Source organism: Orcinus orca, chromosome 7 (assembly GCF_937001465.1).
Source record: "Orcinus orca chromosome 7, mOrcOrc1.1, whole genome shotgun sequence".
NCBI classification, from domain to species: domain Eukaryota; kingdom Metazoa; phylum Chordata; class Mammalia; order Artiodactyla; family Delphinidae; genus Orcinus; species Orcinus orca.
The window spans coordinates 114,334,583-114,356,502 of NC_064565.1; the positions used below are offsets into that span (position 1 = coordinate 114,334,583).

Below are 21,920 nucleotides of genomic sequence, written 5' to 3' on the forward strand. Positions count from 1 at the left end.
TGTTTATGTTTTCATCTAAAAATATTAAAATATTAGGAATTACTTTTATGGGTTAAGTTGTACGATGGTTCAATTTGCTACCTCCTATTATGGAAGATACCAAGTCCCATGGGTCTGAATTTAAAAGACTAAGCAGCTGTATTTTCCTTCCAGGATCACCGTATCCAGGGCTGAAACTTAGGTTTCATAGAAAACGATTTCTCTAAGGAAATAGGAAATATAAGGGAGGATTCTCTAGTCACATCTAAATGTAACAAAGAAAACATGAGAAAAATCGGCCTATAAAGAATAACATTAAAATTTTTAATTGGTCAACTTTATTCAAATAATTTCCAAGAACCCAGAGAGTCATCTCAACGGAACCAATTTCATAGAAATTTGCTTTGAAGGGCAGATAAGCAAAGCAAGTTGTCACATATTCTTGAGAATTTAAAAAAATACACAAAAATCAGAGAGGAAAGAGGGAATACTTCAGAATAACTTGGCAATAGATTTTCAGCTTTGAGGTTTTCTAACACGAAATCACTTTTCTCTTCCATCCTGAAAGATGTGTTGTTCTTTCCTCTAAAAAAAAAAAAAAAAAAAATGGATTTCAGTATAATTCTATTTTAATTCCCATTGCCTGCCCTCAAAAGCTTAACTGTTGTATTCAACTCCATCGAATATATATAAATATTTGAGTCATTATAGAGAATGCTATGATGCTTAATAAATACCCGACAGAACGTAAAGAAAAAAAAAAAGTAACGGTAACCCCTCAGGCAGGCAGTGCAAACTGGTTGTTAAGGCCACGGGCTTTCGAATCCTGGCCCAGCCATGCACTGCCTGTGTGGATTCAGCAGTTAAGACTACATTTCCTTATTTATAAGAAGAGCTAGCACTGCCTATTGGACAGAACCTATCTAATCAAAGTGTTCACATGGGGATTAAGGAAGGAAGGTGTGAAAAAGGCCTGGAGCACAGAGGGCACTCAGAGGTTGGCCCTTAAAATTCCTTGCGTTCACAGCTCATGCAGATTCGGTCCCTTTCCTCAAGAAATTTATAATGTTAAGTAGAGAAAGAAAAGAAAATACAGAAAAATGGTTAAGTATGTTTATATTGTAGTTCCAGAAGGAGCCGGCCAAACCAAACTCAGTCAGATCCCATCAGCCAGTGGACAAGTGACATGGACTCGGGATACATCGCCCAAATCCCTGCGTGCGACACGCTGAAATGCATGCTGGGAAAGCTGGCACCCACGTGAGAAAATTTAACCACTCAGGGCGGCTTCCCTCTGGAGAAGATACAATGGTGCATGCAGGGTAACGCTTCAGCTTAAGGCACCTGCACAAGCTAAACCGTGTCCAAGGCTGGGGAGCAGATGGGCTTCAGTGGGGAGGACAGGAGACTGTGGGCCGAGCAGCAGCATGTGGTCCGGCCCCTCACGTGTGTGGGATGCTGCTGGGGGTTCTCCAAGGGCTGACTCCTGCTCTGTCCCCAGGAGGGATCCAGAAGGGGTCAGAGTTGTCAATTCTAGATCAGTTTTGCCTGCAACAGCTACGTTCTGTGTGAGGTGAAGAGGCTGGAAGTGACAGTTTGACAAGGATGGGATAGAGTGTCTTAAGGGAAGCTTTTTAGAAACATCCCCTAAATGCATTCCAATAGAAAATGTGTAAAAATGCTGATTTTAGAGGAAGGGAAAGAATTTGGGAGAAAGTTCGGAAAATTAACACCTAAGGATCCTGTTGCAAAACACCCACATTCGACAAACAGAAACGTACCTTCTTCTCTTCCCAGGTGGCCTATACAGAGCCAGCCTCTTCCCCAGGCCTCGGGATGGCTCTGCCCACAGGTGAGAAATCCCAGGGTCCAGTCCACCGTCTGCACACCTGAGGGTCTGATAATCGGCGTCGCTTTGTGGGGACTTGGTGGCCCCAGCTGGCATCGAGAGCAAATCCTGTAGGTGGAGGGGCCCTAATTGTGTTTGAGCCGAGGGGACTCTTAATGCTCTGCTGGGGTGATGATGACAAGCTTGGGGGGCGCTGGGAGCCAGAGTCTGGACGGAATTTTCCTGAGAAGTCTTCTTTTGGATACCGAACTCCCACACTTGCTTTATCTGGAGATGCTCTGGTACCTGAAGGCACCTGCGTCTGCTGAAGCGATTTTTGGCAATACTTTTGATGAAGCTTGTCAAATTTTTCTTTAATGTCATCGTAACGATCCCTGGCACAGCCTGGAGGCTGTACCCTGGGTACTGAAATGGCTTTGTTGAGTGATACCGACTTCCTAAATCCTCCCAGATCATTTCCTTGACAAGCAAGGTCAGAGGTCTGCTCCGAGCGGCCCGGGCTACATGTGGAGTTGGTCTTTGAAAGGGAAGGGAAGGAATCACTCTTTGGTGGGCAGCTACCCTCTCTGATAGATCCTTTGCCCAGGCTTTCAAAAGCCTCACTCAACCTCTTAGCTTTTGCTCTGCGGAGAGGGCTACTCGGCCTGTGGGCTTCTATGCCCTGGGGGCTCCCAGGCCTTGCTGGACCACCTCTGTACACATCCACAGACGAGGAGCCGGGAAGGTATGTCAGGCAGGGCTGCTTCCTAAGATTCGAGCAATATTCCTGATGAAGCTTGTCAAATCTGATTTCGATCTCCCTGTAACGATTCCCTCCCTCACCCGGCGGTACTCTGGGTCTAGAACCTATTTTTACAGGAGAAATCAACCAGTTTAATGCCATGAATCTATTTTCCTGATCAAGATGATACACTGCATTGGCGTCTAAGTAAGTCAATGAAGAATGATGCTTCTGAGGCGTTCTCGGAAGCTCCTTCCAATGCGAAGCGAATGCGTGGATCTGGGGTTGGTTTACTTCAAGAAAAGCCCTTCCCAGTTTTAAACCCGTCTTATGGCCAGAAACATCGAGTACGTTCTCGCGATCTCTTAACACTGCCACGTCCTTCGCAGGTTCAGAGCCGGGTGGACGTCTCTCCCGGGGGCTCCTCCGAGAGCGCCCGCCTCCTCTGCAGCTCGTTCTGTCCATTCTGCTCTTACACCTGTGCCTCCGCTTGGAGCTCCAGTGCTGGCGGATGAACGTCTTGGTGGAGATGACGCAGGAGGGCCTCACACCCAGCAGGCAGCTCATGGAGTGCAGCATGCCCGCATACAGATCGCTGAGCGTCGCGTTGCAGATGTCCTCAGCCTCAGAGCATGGGCCGCTTGAGAAGCTGCTGCCACCGGTCCCTCCCTGTAAGGAGATGCCATCACCCCTCGGCACCAGGGCCAGGCCTGCTGAGCTAGAGTGCAAAGCATCACCCTCTCTGGGCAATGAAGTTGGCTGAAATGGGCCACCGGGACTCTCTTCAGAGTTGCCACCGTAGTATCCTGGAGAAACACACACACAAGGCAAAGGCACGTTAACCATTTAAAACCGACCACATGCAGAGATCAGGGAACCGAAGGCTGGTTGGGGACCAGGGTTTTTACTTTTTTTTAATTATTATTTTTAATTGAGATATAACTGACATATAACATTATGTTAGTTTCAGGAGTATAACATAACATTGTGAGTTCTTTTTAAGCAATACGAAAAACAAAAGCAAAAGAAAAATTCAGAAATATTTGGGAATAGACTCTTCTCAGAGATTTCTTTCTAGCTACCAAAACAATTTACTCTCCACTGACCTTCCTAAAAGGAGTCTTCCTTCCCTGTGTGATGGTTTGGAAATCGGTTGCCTTGTCAAAGATTAATTAGAAACCAGAAAATAATGACCCTGTTTGCCTACAGGGCTGGGTGGGGAAGGGAGAAGCCTCCTGAACACACCTCTTCACACGGCTTTGACTTTTGCATCATGTTAAATGTTTTACATATTAGAAAAATAAAATTAAACCAACAAAGATGGGGATAACTCTAAAACTGAATACAGACAGGGAACATGACCCTGACTGTATGTCAGACTGACAACAACCAAAGGAGAAAACAGAATCCAAATAGCTCTGAACGCGCTCCCTCAGTGGGATGTTATCTGAGGATGACAGTGCTGCTTGGAGATCTGGAACCTTCTTCAGCACGTTGTTGAGCAGAGTGGTACCAGGTGTTGTGATTCTGAGGCCACTTTGTGCTGCACGACTGGCCAAATGAGCCTCGTTGTTAAGGAGGAGCCAGCGGGGGCTGGGGGAAAACGCTGGAATCAGGGTGGGGGAGGAAGAGCTCAAAACCCCACGGGGACAGGTCGGAGGACGCAGAAGCCAGCACGGAAGGGGCTCCTCCAGGCTTAACGGGTGATGAAAACTGACAACAGATTCTTATGTGAATTAAAAAAAAAAAAGAGTCCATGAGTTCTTACTGATTCTGGAAAAGTTAAATAAAGAAAAAGCATGTTGGGGAGGATAAAGGAAGGGAAAAAAAGAAATGGAAGGGAGACAGCTCAGCCTTCTTTATACAGGAATGCCAACGAATGCAGGCAGGGGGAATGGCAGAACCAGAAAAGGCCTGTGTTCGGCCCCAGCTCAGGCAACGGTCATGGCGAGATGCTAAAAACCATGGGGTGCGAGGGTTCTGGGGAAAAGGCTACGAGGCAACTTCAAGGGGTCATCCACAGATGATTCCAAGGATAAGAGGCACTTCTGCTGTGAGAAAACTGGTGGGGTCTCTGCCTCAACTGTGCAACCAGACTCAAGTCACCAACAATGGGACAGGCTGACAGGACGTTCCGAGAGGACAAAAACGTCACCTGTGTAGTATTTTTGCCAAAAATGTTTAACATAAACTTAACCACATATAAGTCCAAATTGAAGGACATTCTGCAAATCTACTGGAGGCCAGGATTATTCAAGAAAGTCAGTGATGGCAAAGATGACGATGGCGACAACGGCAAGGCCGAGGGGCCCTTCTGGACTGAAGGAGACAGTCAGCACGACAGGTGGTGCCCCAGTGGGTCCTGAGCTGGTTCAACAAACAAAAAAGGCTGCAAATGACAACAATGGCACAACTGGGTAAAACCGTATCGTGTCACTGTGACATTTCAACGTGTGCCAAGTTTAATGTGGTTCTGAGGGGACTCAGCCTGTTCTTCGGAGACACTGGAGCATTTAGGGATGGTATATACACGAACGCAAATACATACACACACGTGTACATGCGTGTATGTCGGGAGTGATGGAGCAAACGTGACACAATGTGAATTGCTAAATGTAGGGAAAGGATGTTTATTGTACGAGTCCTACATTTCTGGAGATTCAAAAATTTTCAAAATGCTAAGTTGGGATAAAGAGCTAATTAGCAATTAGCATGCGGGTCCCAGAAGGAAGGAGCGCTTTGTTTCTTAACACGTAATAATTTACCTATGACGTGCACGTGTCTCTCACAGTTCGTGGTGATGAAACATGCCCAGCGCAGGGCGCCGTGGCTCTACCACAAGTGAATGGTCCGTGCAAAGTTTCTACATCGCACTCACCTCGGGCAGGCCTGGTGGGCGAGGCCAATGAAGGGACCAGGGTCGTACGGGTGTCCTTTCCCTCTCCGTAACTGGCATACTGAAATCAAAGCAGATGACTTTAACAAAGGAGTTGTCAGGTGTCGGCTCGGGCTTCCTGCCCCAACTGCTCTCCCAACCACCGACGGCGCATCCGTTTGCGGCTGCAGTGGTGACACGCGCGACCATGATGACAGACAGCGGCCGGCTGGGCCTCCAGCAGTGGTGGGAAGAGCTGTCTTAGCAAGATCCAGGAGCTCTGCCCCCATGGCTTCCAGGTACCGCCCCCTGCCGCCCAAGGGCCACCACTGCCCCACGTCTGCCAGAATCTCTCTCGGGAGGTCTGGCGGCTTTTCCTCCTCCACCGTTATCCTCTGACAGCAAGGACGGCCGGTCCAGGTGGATGGAGGGAAGGAGAACCTGTTGCTGGGACAACGGAGCTGGTCCCGGCCGTGGCCTCCTTCCCCGACCGGCAGGGCGACCAAAAGGCCACGCTTGCTGCTTCCAGACAAAGGAAAAAGGCGTTTCCCGGACATCCGCTCGTTCAGATACAGGCTTCTCACTGTCAGCAGCAGCCTAAGAAAACATCCATGCTCCTGTTAAGTTGGCTGCCTCTGAGATGAATTATTTATTCCAGAACACATACTTCCTAGTTATTTGGTATTAAAATGTCCTTTGGGGGCTTCCCTGGTGGCACAGTGGTTGAGAGTCTGCCTGCCAATGCAGAGGACACGGGTTCGAGCCCTGGTCTGGGAGGATCCCACATGCCACGGGGCAACTGGGCCCGTGAGCCACAACTACTGAGCCTGCGTGTCTGGAGCCTGTGCTCCGCAACAAGAGAGGCCGCGATAGTGAGAGGCCCGCGCACCGCCATGAAGCGTGGCCCCCGCTTGCCACAACTAGAGAAAGCCCTCGCACAGACACGAAGACCCATCACAGCCAAAAAACAAATAAATTAATTTAAAAAAATGTCCTTTGTTTTAGGAGATGAGACTGACAGGACTTGGAAAACTAAAGAGTTGGCATCCTTGTGTGAACTCCATATTTAGCCTTTTGCTCTCCTTCAGGCAAAGCTCTAGGAAACTGTCTGCCAGGCCTGGGAGAGGGGCTGATGAGCTGCCCACCTCCCACGGGGTCCACCGCAGCCCCCGATCTCGCCAACATCACCGCCAAAGCAGGCAGAACAGGTGCCCTGTGGCCCGTGGCAGCCCCGGTCACGGCAGGGAAGGAGGGAGGTGGGCGCTACAGCTTCCCTAATTCTGTGGCTTAAAAGCCCTCTGCCTGAGGGTGGGGGCCCTACTAGATCCTGTGAGCTGCCCAGAGCATAGCAGGCAGCCGATCCCGCTGCCCGAGGGTCCCAGAGTGTCTACTGAGGAAGAGCGGCAACTGGGGAGCCTGTGAGCGAAACGGTTTGGAAGCAGCCGTTGAAATGCTCTCTGCAGGCTCTGTAGCGAGTGAACAAGACGAGATGACACCTCAGTGTGTCTCTAGTTCATGGTTTACTTATATGAAGACACGCCCTAGGAAACATTACCTCCAAACACCCTTCATCCTGCAGCAGGATATCCACTTGTGTCAAGTACTTCCTCCTTAGCTCATTTTTCAATGGGCTCCAGGGCACTGCAGGCTGACACCAAAGAGAAGTCAGTATTCGTAAGAGCTGCTGGGTACGGCCGAGCTCTGGGATCCTGGGACACACTGGCAAGCCCGTTAGTGTACATGTCTTTAAATGAAGTTCCTCGAAGTCACTTCTTCACCTCCTACTGTTAGCAGCACAAAGTGGTCCAGCCTCCTCTGAAAATCTACCTCACCCTGGAATCCGACTTTAGGGAACTGACCCAATGGTAACAATCCGAAAGAAAATAGAAAGACAAAACATACCAGTTTGGAGAAGTTTATGACAATATTACTAGAACAAGAGAAAAAAAGAAACAATATTCTTCGGCGAGTTTAGGACACAACTACTGGAATTGACCCCAGTTGGTATGTTTCTAAGAAAAGAAGTTCAGTGTCCAACTCAGGGGACAGGAACCCTTGCCTCTCCTCTCCCTCACCTGCCATACACTGGAAATGGGGGGCCTCAGCCTCCACTGTGCACCCCGGTGGGGCTTAGTCAGGGCCTGGGGCTGCAGACTGGGGGGACACAGGAACACACCGGGGAATGGCCGACACCTTGGCCCTTTACTGTCAGGGCCGCCTGCTCCCCTTCACTGCCACCCCGACACAACACCTCACAACGCACCCCTTTCCTCCCCCAGGGCCACCACCTAATTCTAGGTAGACACTACAAGTCACACACGGGTGTGTGGGCAAACCTCTGTACAAAAGTAGTGCTTTTAGAGGAAAACCACATGCCAGCTGTTCTGGCATCTGACCCAGGGGTGAGGTCAGAGGCTCGGGTGGATTCCGTCCTGTGTGTTCCCGTCCATCCCGAGTGCTGACCTGGAAACGCTCCCCAGAGCACCTCCCTTATGACACCGTCTCTATGGGGAAAGACCGACTCAGAACCCAACTTTCTACACCGTGAGGTCGGTCAAGGCCCAGGGCACACCGGGATTGTTCTATTTGCAGAGGGAACGTCACCCAACATTTACGTAAGTTCAGTAAATCAGGCTTGAACTGGGGCAGTACGTGCTGAACCGAGAAGGGGTGACTTGCTACCTTAGGGGATCTGAACGTGGGGACAGAGACTTGAGGGGTGATGTCAGCAAAGAGCGAGCCTCAGAAGGGGACTTACAGGAAGATGCAGGTCATGAGAATGTGTACTTGGTCCCCAAGCCTCAACTCTGTCCCTTCATTACAAAAGACAGGTCTTACCATCAAGTTACCAGCAACCACATCTTCTTGGAATAAAGTTGTATCAGTGTCACTGCTTACTGAATCTGAAAGCAAAGGAAATTTCCATCAGAATTTTTAAAGAAAGCTTGCATTTTTCTCTCGAGGATAGTTTTTGCACTGCTTGAGTACACCTTACAGTGAAAACTCCTATTGCTTCAAGTGGCCCCCTTTAATAGGGACGTGGCCATCTGTCGCCATGCAGAGAAACCATCAGAACAGGAACACGCCCAGAGTCGGGGAGATGCGGGAAAGCAACTTCTGTATCACCTCTGGCTCTTTCCATGGCCTCCGATCCTGGAAGCTGAGTCCCTCTAGGCCAGCACTGTCCAGTAGAACCTTCTGTGATGGCGGAAGGTCCCCCAGCTGCTGTCCAGGATGTCAGCCACTAGCCACACGTGTCTGTTGAATACGTGGAATGCAGGTAGGGAGGCTAGGGAACTGAATTTTAAACTTCACTTAATTTTCAGTGAATCTGAATAGTCACAGGTGGCTAGTGGTTACCACACTGGACAGTTCAGCTCAAGAACTATTTCTACTGATTTCAAGCAGTGCAGGAAATTCACGGACCCAAGGCTTTATGGAGTTAAAATTCAGATTGATACAAATAACACCCATGAGTAAACATCTCCATCAAGTTCTTTCTAGTTCTGATGCGAAAGACCACCGGTTTCCCCTTTAGGACTCCACCCATATTTCTGACTGCCCAGTGTGGGCAAGGGCCTGGGCAGGGCGGCCAAAGGCTGCAGAAAGGCCAGTCCCACAGGACATGGGTGTTCAAGAACAATTACAGAGTCTGTAATTACTCAGCTGGTTAGCTGCCACAAGGGGAAGAGCCAGGTGTGGAGCACACAGGTAAAAGTGGAAGTCTGCTCCGATCTGGGGACCAGGGGGCTTCCAGGAGGCAGCGAAAAGACAGTGGGCAGGTCAGGCATGGTCTGAACTCTTTTCACTCTCAGAGGAATGGGCAGCCATTGCAGTGCTTTGAACAGAGAAGCCACGTGACCAGATTCGCACGTTTAAAGGTGTCAGCGGGGTGGAGGCCAGGTGGAGACAGGAGCTGGCACCGTGGGGGCATGGGGCAGAGCGGCAAGAGAGACGGTGGTGGCAAAGGCACGGGACAGCGCTGTCTCAGGTATGAGGAAGAGGGAGGGGCTGAGGCCAAGAGGATGCTGGGTTTCTGGCTCATTCTACAGGGAAGACGGTGGTGGCCTTGTCCTGAGGACAGGTCTGTTGGGTTGGCTTTTTGAGCTGAGATATGCAGAGTGCAGACAAGAGTTCAAGGAGAGAGGCCGCTGGCAATAAACACACCCAGAGGGGGTCTGGGCACGGGATTCCACTGGAGTGAGGGAAAAAGATGCCAACTCTCGGGAAAGGGCACCAGCGAAGGTGGGAGGTGGGACGATAGAGGGGCTGACAGGAGGGAGAAAGCCCGGGGAGCTCAGGGGCACTGAGGTCACGGCCAGACTTTCCAGAAGCTTTGAATGCTACTGAGAGGACAACAGGATAAAAATCAAAGAATGCCAACCGGATTCAGCCACGGGGCCGCCGGGAGCCTCACCACAAGGTGTGCTTTTGAACCGGAGCCAGAAGCCAGAAGGGGACCAGCTGAGGCGTGCACGGGGGCAAGAACACCAGAGGCGGTGAAACGGGCCACTGGTACAGACTGGGTTGTGAAGGGAAGGTGAACACAGGGAGGCAGCTAGAAAGGGGCCCGAGACGGGAGATACGAATTCTGTTCTGTGTGTTCAAGGTGAGAGCTGATGGGATGTACCCAGGGTAGAGGGAGAGGCTGGGACAGAAAGAAAGATGATGGGTGGATTTCTGACAAAACAGACTGGGCCAGGGGCTCAGCAGCACGGCTAGCCTGAGGAAGGGAAAGGAGGCCCCACGGAAACAGGAAGCGGGAGAAAGGATGCCTGCAGGGCGCGTAGGAGTTAGTGGTCCATGACACCAGCCCGCAAGGGCACATCAAAGTCTTACTGTTAATAAATTCTTGAGATTAATCTTTTTTTTTTTTTTTTGGCAAAAGGTCAAAACAAAACAAAATGGGTGGGTGGGGGTGAGGGCTTTATTATTCTAGAATATTCGAGTACCGTTTATGTGTCAAGTACCACAATGTAACTGTGAACGAGACAGCTCCTTAGAAGAGCTTAGAAAGAAGTAACAGGGTACTTTCAAATGTTTTAGTTTTTAAAATACACCTTGGAGAAAGTCAGAGTGAGGGATCTAGACTTGAAACGTTCTGACAAAAAACCCATGTCCCTCCGGACCTGGCTTTCTAGTGCCAGGACACTCACCCTCAACTTGTGTGCAGGGCAAGGGAAGCTCATGACCTCCAGCTGGGACTCGCGTGGATCCATCTGTCCTGTCGTCTGTCTTCACCGGGGAGCCCTTGAAGTCGATAAGATACGCTTGATTCGGTCATAACACATTTCAAAGCCACTGTCAAGTAACACACCGACAATCCTTCCTCTTCCTTTAGCGTATGAGAGAACAGGAAGTTTCCTGGGGCTTCTCTTCTAGAATATTATGGTACAAAAGGCCTCAAAACTCCTAGCAGATAGAGAAGCTTTCCCTTGGAAAAAGAACAGAGCTTTCTTCCTCTGGCCGTGCCAAGGGCTGCTGCCTCAGAAACCACTTGGATGGTAAGTGATGGAGCAGGGAAAGTGGGGAAACAGGGGCACGGAGTGGACAGGCCCAGGACGCCCTGGCCTGGAGGCGAGCACAGGGCCAAGGCCAAAACGAAACAGAACACAACTGTCACCAGATCCTCAGGTAGAATCCGGAAATTCCAGAGGCCCCTGGGGGACTTTCTGTGACTTTTTTATCTTAACAGTGAATTTATCTCCATGTCACGAGACCCACAATTCCTTTAAAAGCCTCAGCATGTGGTGGGACCCCGGCTTGGGGAGCCACTTTCAACCTGAGCTCTGGCCACGGGGCGGTCAGCTGTCCTGACCAGGGCTCAGCCCACAGGGCAGTCAGTGGGCCGCCCCCGAGGAGGCCGTGCTTCCCTCTCGAGAGCCTCAACTGCACAACTGGCCTCTCTAACAACCATAACGAATGCCATGGATGGGCTCTCATTAGGGAAACTGGAGAATTCAAGATGCCAGATTGGCTAAAATATTTTTAGGACCACCCCAGCCTTGCAAGAACAGGAGTGAGAACGTGGTGAGGCCTGTCCCTTTCGGGGCAGTGCCCAGGCATCATCTCCTAGGTGTCTGTGAATCCTGCCTGGGGGATGTCACCACCTTTGCCTTGGGGGAGCTGGGATGGGGCAAAGTGTCCGGAGCTGTTTTGTGTCTGGAGGCATCACAGAACTTCATGGGGAAGCAGCCAATCGGCACCAGCGTCTAACTACAGGCAGCTCTGGGGTCGGAAAGAGAACCCAGGCCATGTGATAGGACAAACCCTTGAGTCAATGCACAGCCCACGGGGCCTACTGCCTCCACAGCCCCAGGGCGGGCAGCAGGTGGTGACCTGAGTGAGGCTGTACATCTGAGTTGTCATCACAGACCACGCCCAGTTTTCTAATCCCAGGAAAGGGGCTTAAAATTCCGTAGATTCCAGGGAGGGCTCCTCCTAATTTTAAGTAAAAACATTAAATAAATGTCCAGATGAGAACTCTTTGCCACCAAGACCATTCAAGCACTGGCTGATCAGTGGGTACCATTATTATGTATAATTTAAAGAATGCATATCCTTTGACATAATGATCCCACTTCTTGGCATTTACTGAACAGGGGTGACAGCACTGGGAAGAGATAAGAACGGTTCTCTGTCTCTATATAATAGGGGTCTAAATAAAGTTTTTTGGAACATAGCTGTAGCTGTCTGTTCACCTATTGTCCTTGGCTGCTTTCCCCTTACGATGCAGAGCTGAGTGGCTGCAGCAGAGACCCCATGGGCAGCAAAGCCTAAAATATTTATCATGTAGACCGGCGGTCCCCGACCTTTTTGGCACCAGGGACTGGTTTCGTGGAAGACAATTTTTCCATGGACTGGGGCGGGAGGGTGGGGGGGTGGGGGTGGGGGGATGGTTTGGGGATGATTCAAGTATATTACATTTATCGTGCACTTTATTTCTATTATTACATTGCAATATACAATGAAATAATTATACAACTCACCATAATGCAGAATCAATGGGAGCCCTGAGCTTGTTTTCCTGCAACTAGATGGTCCCATCTGGGGGTGATGGGAGACAGTGACACTTGAAGTGTGTTGCTTATGTCCAGTCTAGTCCATAAGATGCAGCTTAATTGTCACTTGTCACTCACTGATAGGGTTTTGATATGAGTCTGCAAGCAACTGATTTATTATGGTCTCTGTGCCGTCAAACCTCTCTGCTAATGAAAATTTGGATTTGCAGCCGCTCCCCAGCGCTAGCATCACCGCCTCAGCTCCACCTCAGATCATCAAGCATTAGATTCTCACGAGGAGCGCTCAGCCTAGATCCTCGCATGTGCAGTTCACAGTAGGGTTTGCGCTCCTATGAGAATCTAATGCCGCCGTTGATCTGACAGGAGGCAGAGCTCAGGCGGTAATGTGAGCGATGGGGAGCGGCTGTAAATACAGATGAACCTTTGCTGGCTGGCCTGCCGCTCACCTCCTGCTGTGCGGCTGGGTAGGGTCCATGGCCCAGGGGTTGGGGACCCCTGATCTAGACTTTTGCAGGAAAAGAGCGCTGATCCTGACTTATAATAAAGGAAAGTGAAAATAGCTAAATGACTAGCAATGAGAGAGCAAGTTTATTTTTAAAAAGGAGATTGAATTATACAACAGATGACAAAGAGGAGTTTTCACAAGATGTATCAAGTGGAAAAAAGAGGGTAAAAAAAAGTGTATTTAAGAGAAAAAAGGGGATAAAGAAATGTGTATTTATAAATACATATACAGGTGTCACAGTATGCTAAAATATTATTATTATTAGTGACTATCTCATCTCTGCATATACAAGTCAGGTTAATTTTCAGTAGTTATATGTATTTCTAACATTTCTATGACTAAATGTATTATGTGTTAAAATAACCAATCAGGAGGAACTTTGATTTCAGATTTGCTGTTAATTGTTATGTAACCCTAATGCTGATGTTTTCATTCTTGGGCACCGGCTCCCCAACTGGCCACGAGGAAGCACCACATGGTGAGAAGTGGTGATTAAGAAGATACCAGACATCCTTACAAAAGTCACTGCCACAAAAAATCAAGACGCCCTGGGTCTCACAGTAGGAAGGCCCCTCCCATGAAGGTAACAGATCACACAGCTGCTGTGTCCATGGATAAACTCGGGAAAAACACACCTGGGTTTTAAAAGGTAGTGAACGGCACAGGGCACCCTCTCCCTAATCTCTTGCTCCTTTCAGAAGAGGGAAAGATGCCTTTTTGCTTCCCAGAAGGACCTGGATTTGGTCTTTCCTGTACGGACCCGGCAAAGCAAGCTGGTAGCTGTGGCTGCAGCTGGGGATGGGGGAGGTCTATCCAGCTGGCTCCACCTTACAGGTGGGTTCCAGTTGTCAGAGCCCTTGGTCCATGGCAGGGGAAACACAGGGGGATGCAAGGGGCAAGAGCATCACAAGCTCCTACCTGCATTTGACAAGCAACAGAAGACATGCGTCTCAGTAAATCCTTACACACAAGAAAACAGGGCAGTCAGGGTGAGAGAACTGTGGAACGACACCCTGCAGTGGCCCCTGGGCGCAGTTCCAGCTCATCTCCACCTTTATTCACATCAACCTTCCTCCACGGCAAGGCATGGTGGCAATAAAATTTGACATTGAATACCTGGATTTGTCCCGTATTTCTTTCCTTTATTAATCTTCCTCCCCAAATTCGCAATCCTTAAGAAAAGAAATAAAAATGACTACTTAAGTAATCATGAACACTGAGTTTCTGTTCAATCTGAATTCAAAGAAAACCAAAGTGACAGGCAACAGCAAGATCTAATATAACCAAGACATAACCAAGCCATGTTCCTGATATTCTGCTGTTTCTCGTCTTTGTGAGGTTGAAGGTTTTTCAAAAATCAACACTAGACAAAAATCTGTCGTTAACAAAAATCTCTCCTACCTAGTAGGTAGCAAGCAGCTCGTTGAACCCAGCATTAAAGCCACAAATTAAATGGAAACAACAAACGTATGTATGCCAAGCACTGTCCTCAAAATACATATACTGAGAGTAATCCATACACTACAGAGAGAGATCACTTTTCGAGGGCAACCTCTCTACCCCACGTACCATGCAAGTGCTTTCTCAGGACAATGTACATGTTACAGAGCAAGCCCTCGGCACAGGGGGTAAACACTGAGCTTTGGAGTCCTGCACTTACTAGCTAGCAGAATCTGGGCAAGATACTCAATCTCTCCCTAAACCTCCGTTGGCTCGCAGGTAAATTCAATCATTGGGTTGCGAGGCTTGAGATGGTGGTTGATGATGGTAACAGCAGCAATAATTACACGGTGCTCACTCTTCCAGGCTCCAGTCTATCCCTTTCCAAGTACACCTCATTTACAACTCACTGACATATAACTCGTATGGTACTCTTAATTCCTTTTGGATAGATACTCACCAAGTTCACTGTACAGATGGGGACAGAGGCAAGGAGAAGGTGAAATAACCAGCCCAGGTCATTTGCCCATGTGGTGAGGCCAGGCTGTAAGCCCAGGGGAGTGACTCTCTGGGGTCCTGACCACTGAGCTGTGTGGCCTTTCCAGAACAGAGCGACGCTTGAACAGAGGCGCTTGGAGTCAAACCAAAGCTTTGCCACTTTGGCTAAGTGCCACAGGCAAGTTCCTTAACTTCTCTCTGCTGTATCCTCTGATATGAAACACTGATGATTCTAACAGTGCCCACCTCGCAGGGTGTTGAGAAACCTGAGACTCTTAGAAGCACAGGTATATGCTTAGCTGTCAACATGTGAATGACTCTTACTCACCTGCTGTCTTCACCATAATCAGTGTGGTTGTTAGCTCCAATCTACCCCCTATGGTTTTGCCTTAAATTGCAGGAATTCACCCTGTAAGAGTGGCCAGCTAGCATTTAATCAAAAAGTCCACTTCCTCACTGAGTGCCTCTCCAGGGGAAGCTACAGGTCTAGGGAGCTGCACTCCCGTCAGCTAGAAATTTGTTAGCACACAGACCCACCGAATCCACATCCAGCATTGCTGTCAGTGGCTCCAGGAATCTGTTTCCACAAGCTCTTCAGCAGGTCTTCCACATGCTAAAGTGTTTGATGCTTGACTACTGTTCTCATCAAACTGGAGTCTGAAATGAGTTTTCACTGGTGAAATTAGTGGTGTTCAAGATATGTGAACTGACCAAAACATTCCAGACACTGCCCATCCTTGCATGAAGAGGCCATGAGAACACTGTGAAGCCCGTTGACAGCACCCTTAGGAATGATTCCTACACACTCCTGAGTCCTGCATCCCGGTTAGACTTGTCACCACCTGACAGAGGCCAGAGTAACAGAAACCTACTACTGGAATACCTTAGCTTCTGCCTGAATAAATTTTTCACCCAGGGCATGGCTAGGCCAGCTGGAAAAGCAGAGATAGGATTTCATTTAATTACAAACTGTTTTGTGTCTGTCTGTCTGGTGCACAGCAGAACCGGGTCTGAGATTCACTTTCCTTAGTAGGTAATACTGAGTTGGAATGAGGCTGAATGGCAGGCACTGACCTCACCCAGTGCAAACTTTCTCCAGCTATTTACCAAAGAGAATCCATGAGATTTAAGTCAGTTTGCAGCATCAACCATTAAACAGAATGGGTCCTTCTCCTTAGATTCAGGTCAAATTCCAAAGTACTCAGAACGTCAAATAACAGTCATTACGAGTGTTTACTAGTGCCAGGCACTGTTCCAAGAGCTTCATCTTCTGTAACTGTCACAATCTCCACGCCAAGTAAATATTATTGTCATCATCTTTCCATTTTACAGGTGAAGAAACTGAGTCACAGCCTGGCTAAAGCAATGGGCCCAAGCTGACATGGCTATTAGACGGCCAGCGGGGATGCCAACCCAGGCGGGGGCATTTTTAATGAGGATGCATCTATGTGTCATCAGAATTCTGTCTTAATAAGTAATTCTGTTGGAAATAAGTAATTTATACGTTCAGGGGAACTAGTGACAGTTTAGTACCTACTAGGTGAACAAGGTTTATTTTCAAGAGACCAGGGACAGCATTTCAAACTCTAGTAGGACACTATTCTAGTTACACTCTTAACCGTAAATATTCAGAAAGGGGGGCTGACTCGTACCCTGGGGCGTCTCGTAGGTCAGCGTGGACATCTGCACCACCGGGGCGTCCTCGAAGGGCTGGTTGTACTGCGGGAGAGGAAGAGGCATCCCGTCAGATCGGAGGGCCGAGGGGAACCCCTGACCCGGGCTGAGAAGGCGCCAGCGCGAGGCTGCAAGTCTCGGGGGTCCCGAACCCCCGTCTCTGCCCCCCAGTCCCCAACCCTGCCTCCTCCTCCCGCCCCTACTCCTTCCCCTTCCGTCCCGCTCCCCCTCCCCTCCAGCGGGGGGAGCCGCACCTTCTCTATCAGCTGCTGCATGCGCCTCTGGAAGCGGCGGCGGCTGTCCCTGAGCTTCCGCAGCAGCGTGTCCTCTCCCAGAACCTCGCCCTCCATGGCTCGCAGACAGCCAAATTCTACTTCGACGGGAAGCCGAACAGGGGACTGCTCTCCGCGCCGCGGTTCAAATAGCGACTCCCGCCCTTCCGGCCCGCCCCTCCGATTTTCCATTGGCTGTCTCGGAAAGGCCGGGCGCCGATTGGGCCTTTCAAACAGGTTGTCGCAGCTTTCTCCCAGCCAATCCTTTTCCGAGCTTCCGACCCCGCCCTGCCCGGGGCGCGCGCACTGAGCGGAAAGGGGAGGCGGGGAGCCGCCGCCTAACGCTGGGAGGTCGTTGGCGTGACCTTCCCTGCGCAAGTCCAGTGCTTGTTAATCAACAGGACCACCCGAGTATGATTTCCCCAGTCGTGCACCGGAGATGTCCAGGTGACTTGCGCTGGGACTCGCCGCCAGTGGGGGGCAGCCCCTCACCTGAATGTCGCCCTGAGGCCTGCCCCGGGCCGGCTTTCTCGCCCAGGCCGCCTCTGGTCTCCGCGCAGTTACGAGAGCGGAGAGCCGAGAAAGACATCACGGAATAACGAATACGAAAGGAGGCAGGAAAGTGAACATGCATTTAGAAAGGAGCAATACGATAAACGTCACTGAATCCAGGAAAATATAATACGGTATTTTTTTTTTTTTTTGCGGTACGCGGGCCTCTCACTGTTGTGGCCTCTCCCGTGGCGGAGCACAGGCTCCGGACGCGCAGGCTCAGCGGCCATGGCTCACGGGCCCAGCCGCTCGGACTCTCAACCACTGCGCCACCAGGGAAGCCCATAATACGGTATTTTTATTAACCTCCTGGCACACCTTTTTCGTACATAATTTTTATTGCATACTCGGCTCCATTGGTATTAATTTTGTAATATTTTCTCTAGAGAATGGATGATTCAGCATCATCACTGAGCCCTATTTATGTGCTTGTGCGGTTACCACAATGTGTAATAAAAAATGAGTATAACTTTGAGCATGATTAGGACCCTTAGATGGGGCTCTTCACCTCCTGTCAGCCCGCACCCCAATCCTATCATGGGATCCAGCGGAAATTAGGGGAGAAGGGGGGTGTTAGAACATCAGGGCTCATGTAGGAAATATATTGTGATGGACACAGAGATGCTGCCTAATTCCCAGGCCACCCTCAGGCCGCAGCTGCCGGGAGGACTTCTCCCCCTGCGCCTTCTGCTGTCGGCCTCTTCAAGGATTGCCTCGGTTGTAGAGAGCTCCTCACCCACGATCCTGCAACCCCAGGGTGGCCCAAATCCAACGACAGATCCAGGTGGGAACCTGAAGCCCTGGCCGTTTCAGCCAGTGAAGGACAATCTAATGGGCACCCAGTCTTTCCCTTCCTTTCACAGCCCCCAATCTGAAGGGCATTCCCTAATAATAAACATCCTGCATGGTAACTCCGTCCCCCTGTCTGCTCCCTGGAGAATCCCACCTGTAACAAAGGACCTTGCTGCAAGTGGCCGCTGAATCCACACATCCCATTTGTAACTTTCCCAGTTGTCACAGATAGGCTCAGTTTTTTGTCTCCTCCTCCCTTGGGGGCGCTCATAAATTTAGCTGCTGTTCCCTAGACTCTGTTTCCATATACGTTAGTTTCAAACACTTAACTCATCTCATTTAGAGACTTGGGACGTCCAAATTGACCTCTCCTAGGGCTTGGTCCCCGCTCCTAGGACACCACTCCCAGGTTTCAGGGCATCCTTCCCTCACTTCACTGACTCTCCGAGGGTCTGCTCTACCCCAGGGGCTCATGGATAGGTTCATGGAAACGATTTCTCAAGTTCACGTCTTTAACCGAAGGTCCAGAAACATACCCACTTTTTTTTTTTTTTGAATTTTATTTATGTTTTTATACAGCAGATTCTTATTAGTTGTCTATTTTATACATATTAGTGTGTACATGTCAATCCCAATCTCCCAATTCATCCCCCCCCTCTCCCGGGCACTTTCCCCCCCCTGTGGTGTCCATACGTTTGTTCTCTAATTCTGTGTCTCTATTTCTGCCCTGCAAACCGGTTCATCTGTACCATTTTTCTAGGTTCCACATATATGAGTTAATATACGATATTCGTTTCTCTCCTTCTGACCCACTTCACTCTGTATGACAGTCTCTAGATCCATCCGTGTCTCTACAAGTAATGACTCAATTTAACACCTTTTTATGGCTGAGTAATATTCCATTGTATATATGTACCACATCTTCCCTATCCATTCAGCTGCTGATGGGCATTTAGGTTGCTTCCATGTCCTGGCCATTGTAAATAGTGCTGCAATGAACATTGGGGTGCGTGTGTCTTTTTGAATTAACATACCCACTTTGGCCACTCCCCTCTGAAACAGCTAAAGCCCGTGCATTGGCCCGCTGGTCTCCCAGTCCTTTCTGACCAGCTTTCCCCATGCCATGGTCCAAAGTAGTGGCCCAGCTCAGGAAGAAGGAGCCGAGAATGATGCTCCTAATTTGACACCATCCCTACGGAACACCACTTCCACCCCGCACCCCACCCTAGTAACTTAAACCTGTGGCCTCTGGAACCAGACCAGCTATGCAGACTCCTCCCCCACCACCCCCATCGCCCAGTAACGGGGAAGGATCACAAATCAGCTCCTTCCCGGGCAGCGGAAGTAGCTGGGTGCCGCACCTCTGAGTCTCTCGGGGTTTTGGTCGGCGGCAAGGAAGACGGTGACGCTCAGCTGGGCAGCAGCATCTCCGCCTCTGGCTGCACTCGCACAGCGCCCCGTGCTGGCCCAGCCAGAATTCTCACCCCTCAAAGCGCTGTTCAGATTATAGGTATACATAGGAAATAATTCTCATTTGAATGATTTTATGTCAGCTCTCATAAAATGTGCCTCAATTTTATATAATAAGTGGAGATTTATTCTGCACAGAGTTGCTGTGTGCATAATTTCGTATTGGAAAGGTGTGGAAATGTCACCACCAGTGATATTTCTGGGTTGGAGAAGCACAGCTTTTGGCTGGTCCCTTTGTTGACACAGAAACTGCTGTGTAACAGTGAAAACGTCGTTCCGGATGAATTATCAACCACAACCATCAGGGCGATACGTTTGGCTGCCAAGAAAAGGGTTCACTTTCTTCCGTTGTTTCAGGGCTGATGGAAGTGCAGAGGGTGTAAATAGCCAACAACAAATTGACTTTCCAAAAGATGTCAGTCAAAGCTCACAAAATGTGTTTATTCTTTGATTTAATGAGCCTTCTTTTTGAGATCTATCCTAAGTAGTTAAGGTTGTTGGCAAGGATTTAGCTGTAGGATCTTTAGTGGAGCACTGTTTATACATACAGTAAGTCTCCTCCATAACGAACCTTCAAGTTTCGAACTTTCAAAGATGCGAAAGTACGTTCACATGTTCAATCACGTAACTTAGTTCACGTGTCTGGCGTACATTGTTACGAGCGTGCATCCTCCACACGTGGTTGTGCTTTTGTGTACTTTACTGTACAGTACTGTTGCTGTGCAACACAAGGAGCTTACTAATGAAGACCTGAAGGAATTGGAGGCCCAGAGAAAGGATAGAGACAAGAGGAAGAAGAAGTAACTGAAGAACAAAAGAGATTCACGGTGCAGGAAATGGCAAGGGGATTTTCTGTATTTGAGGAGGCACCGTGAGTTTTTGAGGCACAGGACCTGAACGTAGAACAGTACACGAAGGTTGCAGCAGCCGTTCAGAATATAATCCAGTGCTACCGTGTCATCTATGACGAGAAAAAAGCTACTACCCAGACGTCACTGGATCGTTTTTTCAAGAGGGTAGATAGAATTGAATCCAGCAAGGAACCAGAACCTGTGCCATCCATGTCAGTTGTGAGTGAAATTGCAGCTTGCCCTCCGTCTCCTATAGCTGACGACCCTTCAGCTCTACCATCTCCCACCTCCTCTCCCTCCTCCAGTCAGTAACTCTTCTTGCCTGTTCATTCAATGCCAGCCCCTGGATGCCAGCTGTTGTACTGTACTACTGTACTTTTCAAGATAACGTACTGTAAGATTAAATGTTTTCTTTATTTTGTGTGTTTGTTTTTTATGTATTATTTGTGTGAAAAGTATTATAAACCTATTATGGTACAGTACTATATAGCTGATTGTGTTAGTTGGGTACCTAGGCTAACTTCGTTGGACTTACGAACAAATTGGACTTACGAACAGGGTCTCGGCGCGGAACTCGTTTGTATGTAGGGGACTTACTGTAAAGCCCAATACCAGAAGGATGGTTGAGTGATGGTGATAGATATGTATCTGTGCTCCATTTAACAATTTTGAAGAACTGTGTTTATTGGCACCTAAAATGTTACCTTTTAGAGGTTGCAAACATATGTATTACATACCTGCATTAAAAAAATATACATTAGGGGTTTGGGATTAACATATACACACTACTGTATATACAATAGATAACCAACAAGGACCTACCGTATAGCATGGGGAACTATACTCAATATTTTGTAATAACCTATAACAGAAAAGAATCTGAAATAAATAATAATAAAAAATAAATGTGAACACTGAAAGTTCAAAATGTTTTTTAAAAATAATTTTGTACTTCAAAAATATATATATACGTTATATGTTTTAAAAATTTGAGCACGTATATATCAAAATGTTTCTTATGTTACCTCTGGATGATGGTATTATGAATTATTTTTAATACTAGTATTCCTTAGCTGCATTTTCTAGATTGAACATTGTTCCTGCAATTGGAGCGTGCATTACTCACGTGATAAAAAAACACAGCAGAACCAATCTTACAATTTTACCTTGACTCTACAAAATTATTTATCCAAGTAAGACACATGTGGCTACAAACATTCTAAAACTGCTCTCGTACAGCTGATACAATACAGGGCTGATAGCAACACACTCAACTTGGTTCAGCTACTGAGGTGGTCTCATTCTGTGACAGCTCTGGAGTTTCTTCTGAGGCGATTTCAAGGGCCCCTACTCGGAAGCATTCTAGGGCATCCTCAGACCAAACAGGGGCACTCACTGGGTCCCTTGTTCCCAAACTCCA

General features: G+C 48.6%; 1 protein-coding gene across 4 annotated transcripts; it reads right to left on the reverse strand.

Annotated features, from left to right (window-relative positions):
• Positions 1-300: 300 nt before the first annotated feature.
• HJURP (Holliday junction recognition protein) lies at positions 301-16,953 on the reverse strand. Of its 4 annotated transcripts, XM_033430915.2 has the most exons (9): positions 16,818-16,953; positions 16,542-16,608; positions 14,068-14,123; positions 10,581-10,674; positions 8,263-8,327; positions 6,980-7,072; positions 5,428-5,506; positions 1,761-3,355; positions 301-564 (listed from the first exon to the last, which is right to left on the reverse strand). In XM_033430915.2, exons 1-8 carry the CDS (start codon positions 16,911-16,913, stop codon positions 1,782-1,784), a joined length of 2,124 nt encoding a protein of 707 aa, XP_033286806.2. In that variant the 5' UTR covers positions 16,914-16,953; the 3' UTR covers positions 301-564; positions 1,761-1,781. The 4 variants fall into 4 exon arrangements, with proteins under 4 accessions (XP_033286806.2, XP_049568249.1, XP_049568250.1 ...); XM_049712292.1 differs by lacking the exon at positions 6,980-7,072; XM_049712293.1 differs by lacking the exon at positions 14,068-14,123 and having other exon boundaries at positions 16,818-16,873.
• Positions 16,954-21,920: the final 4,967 nt, after the last annotated feature.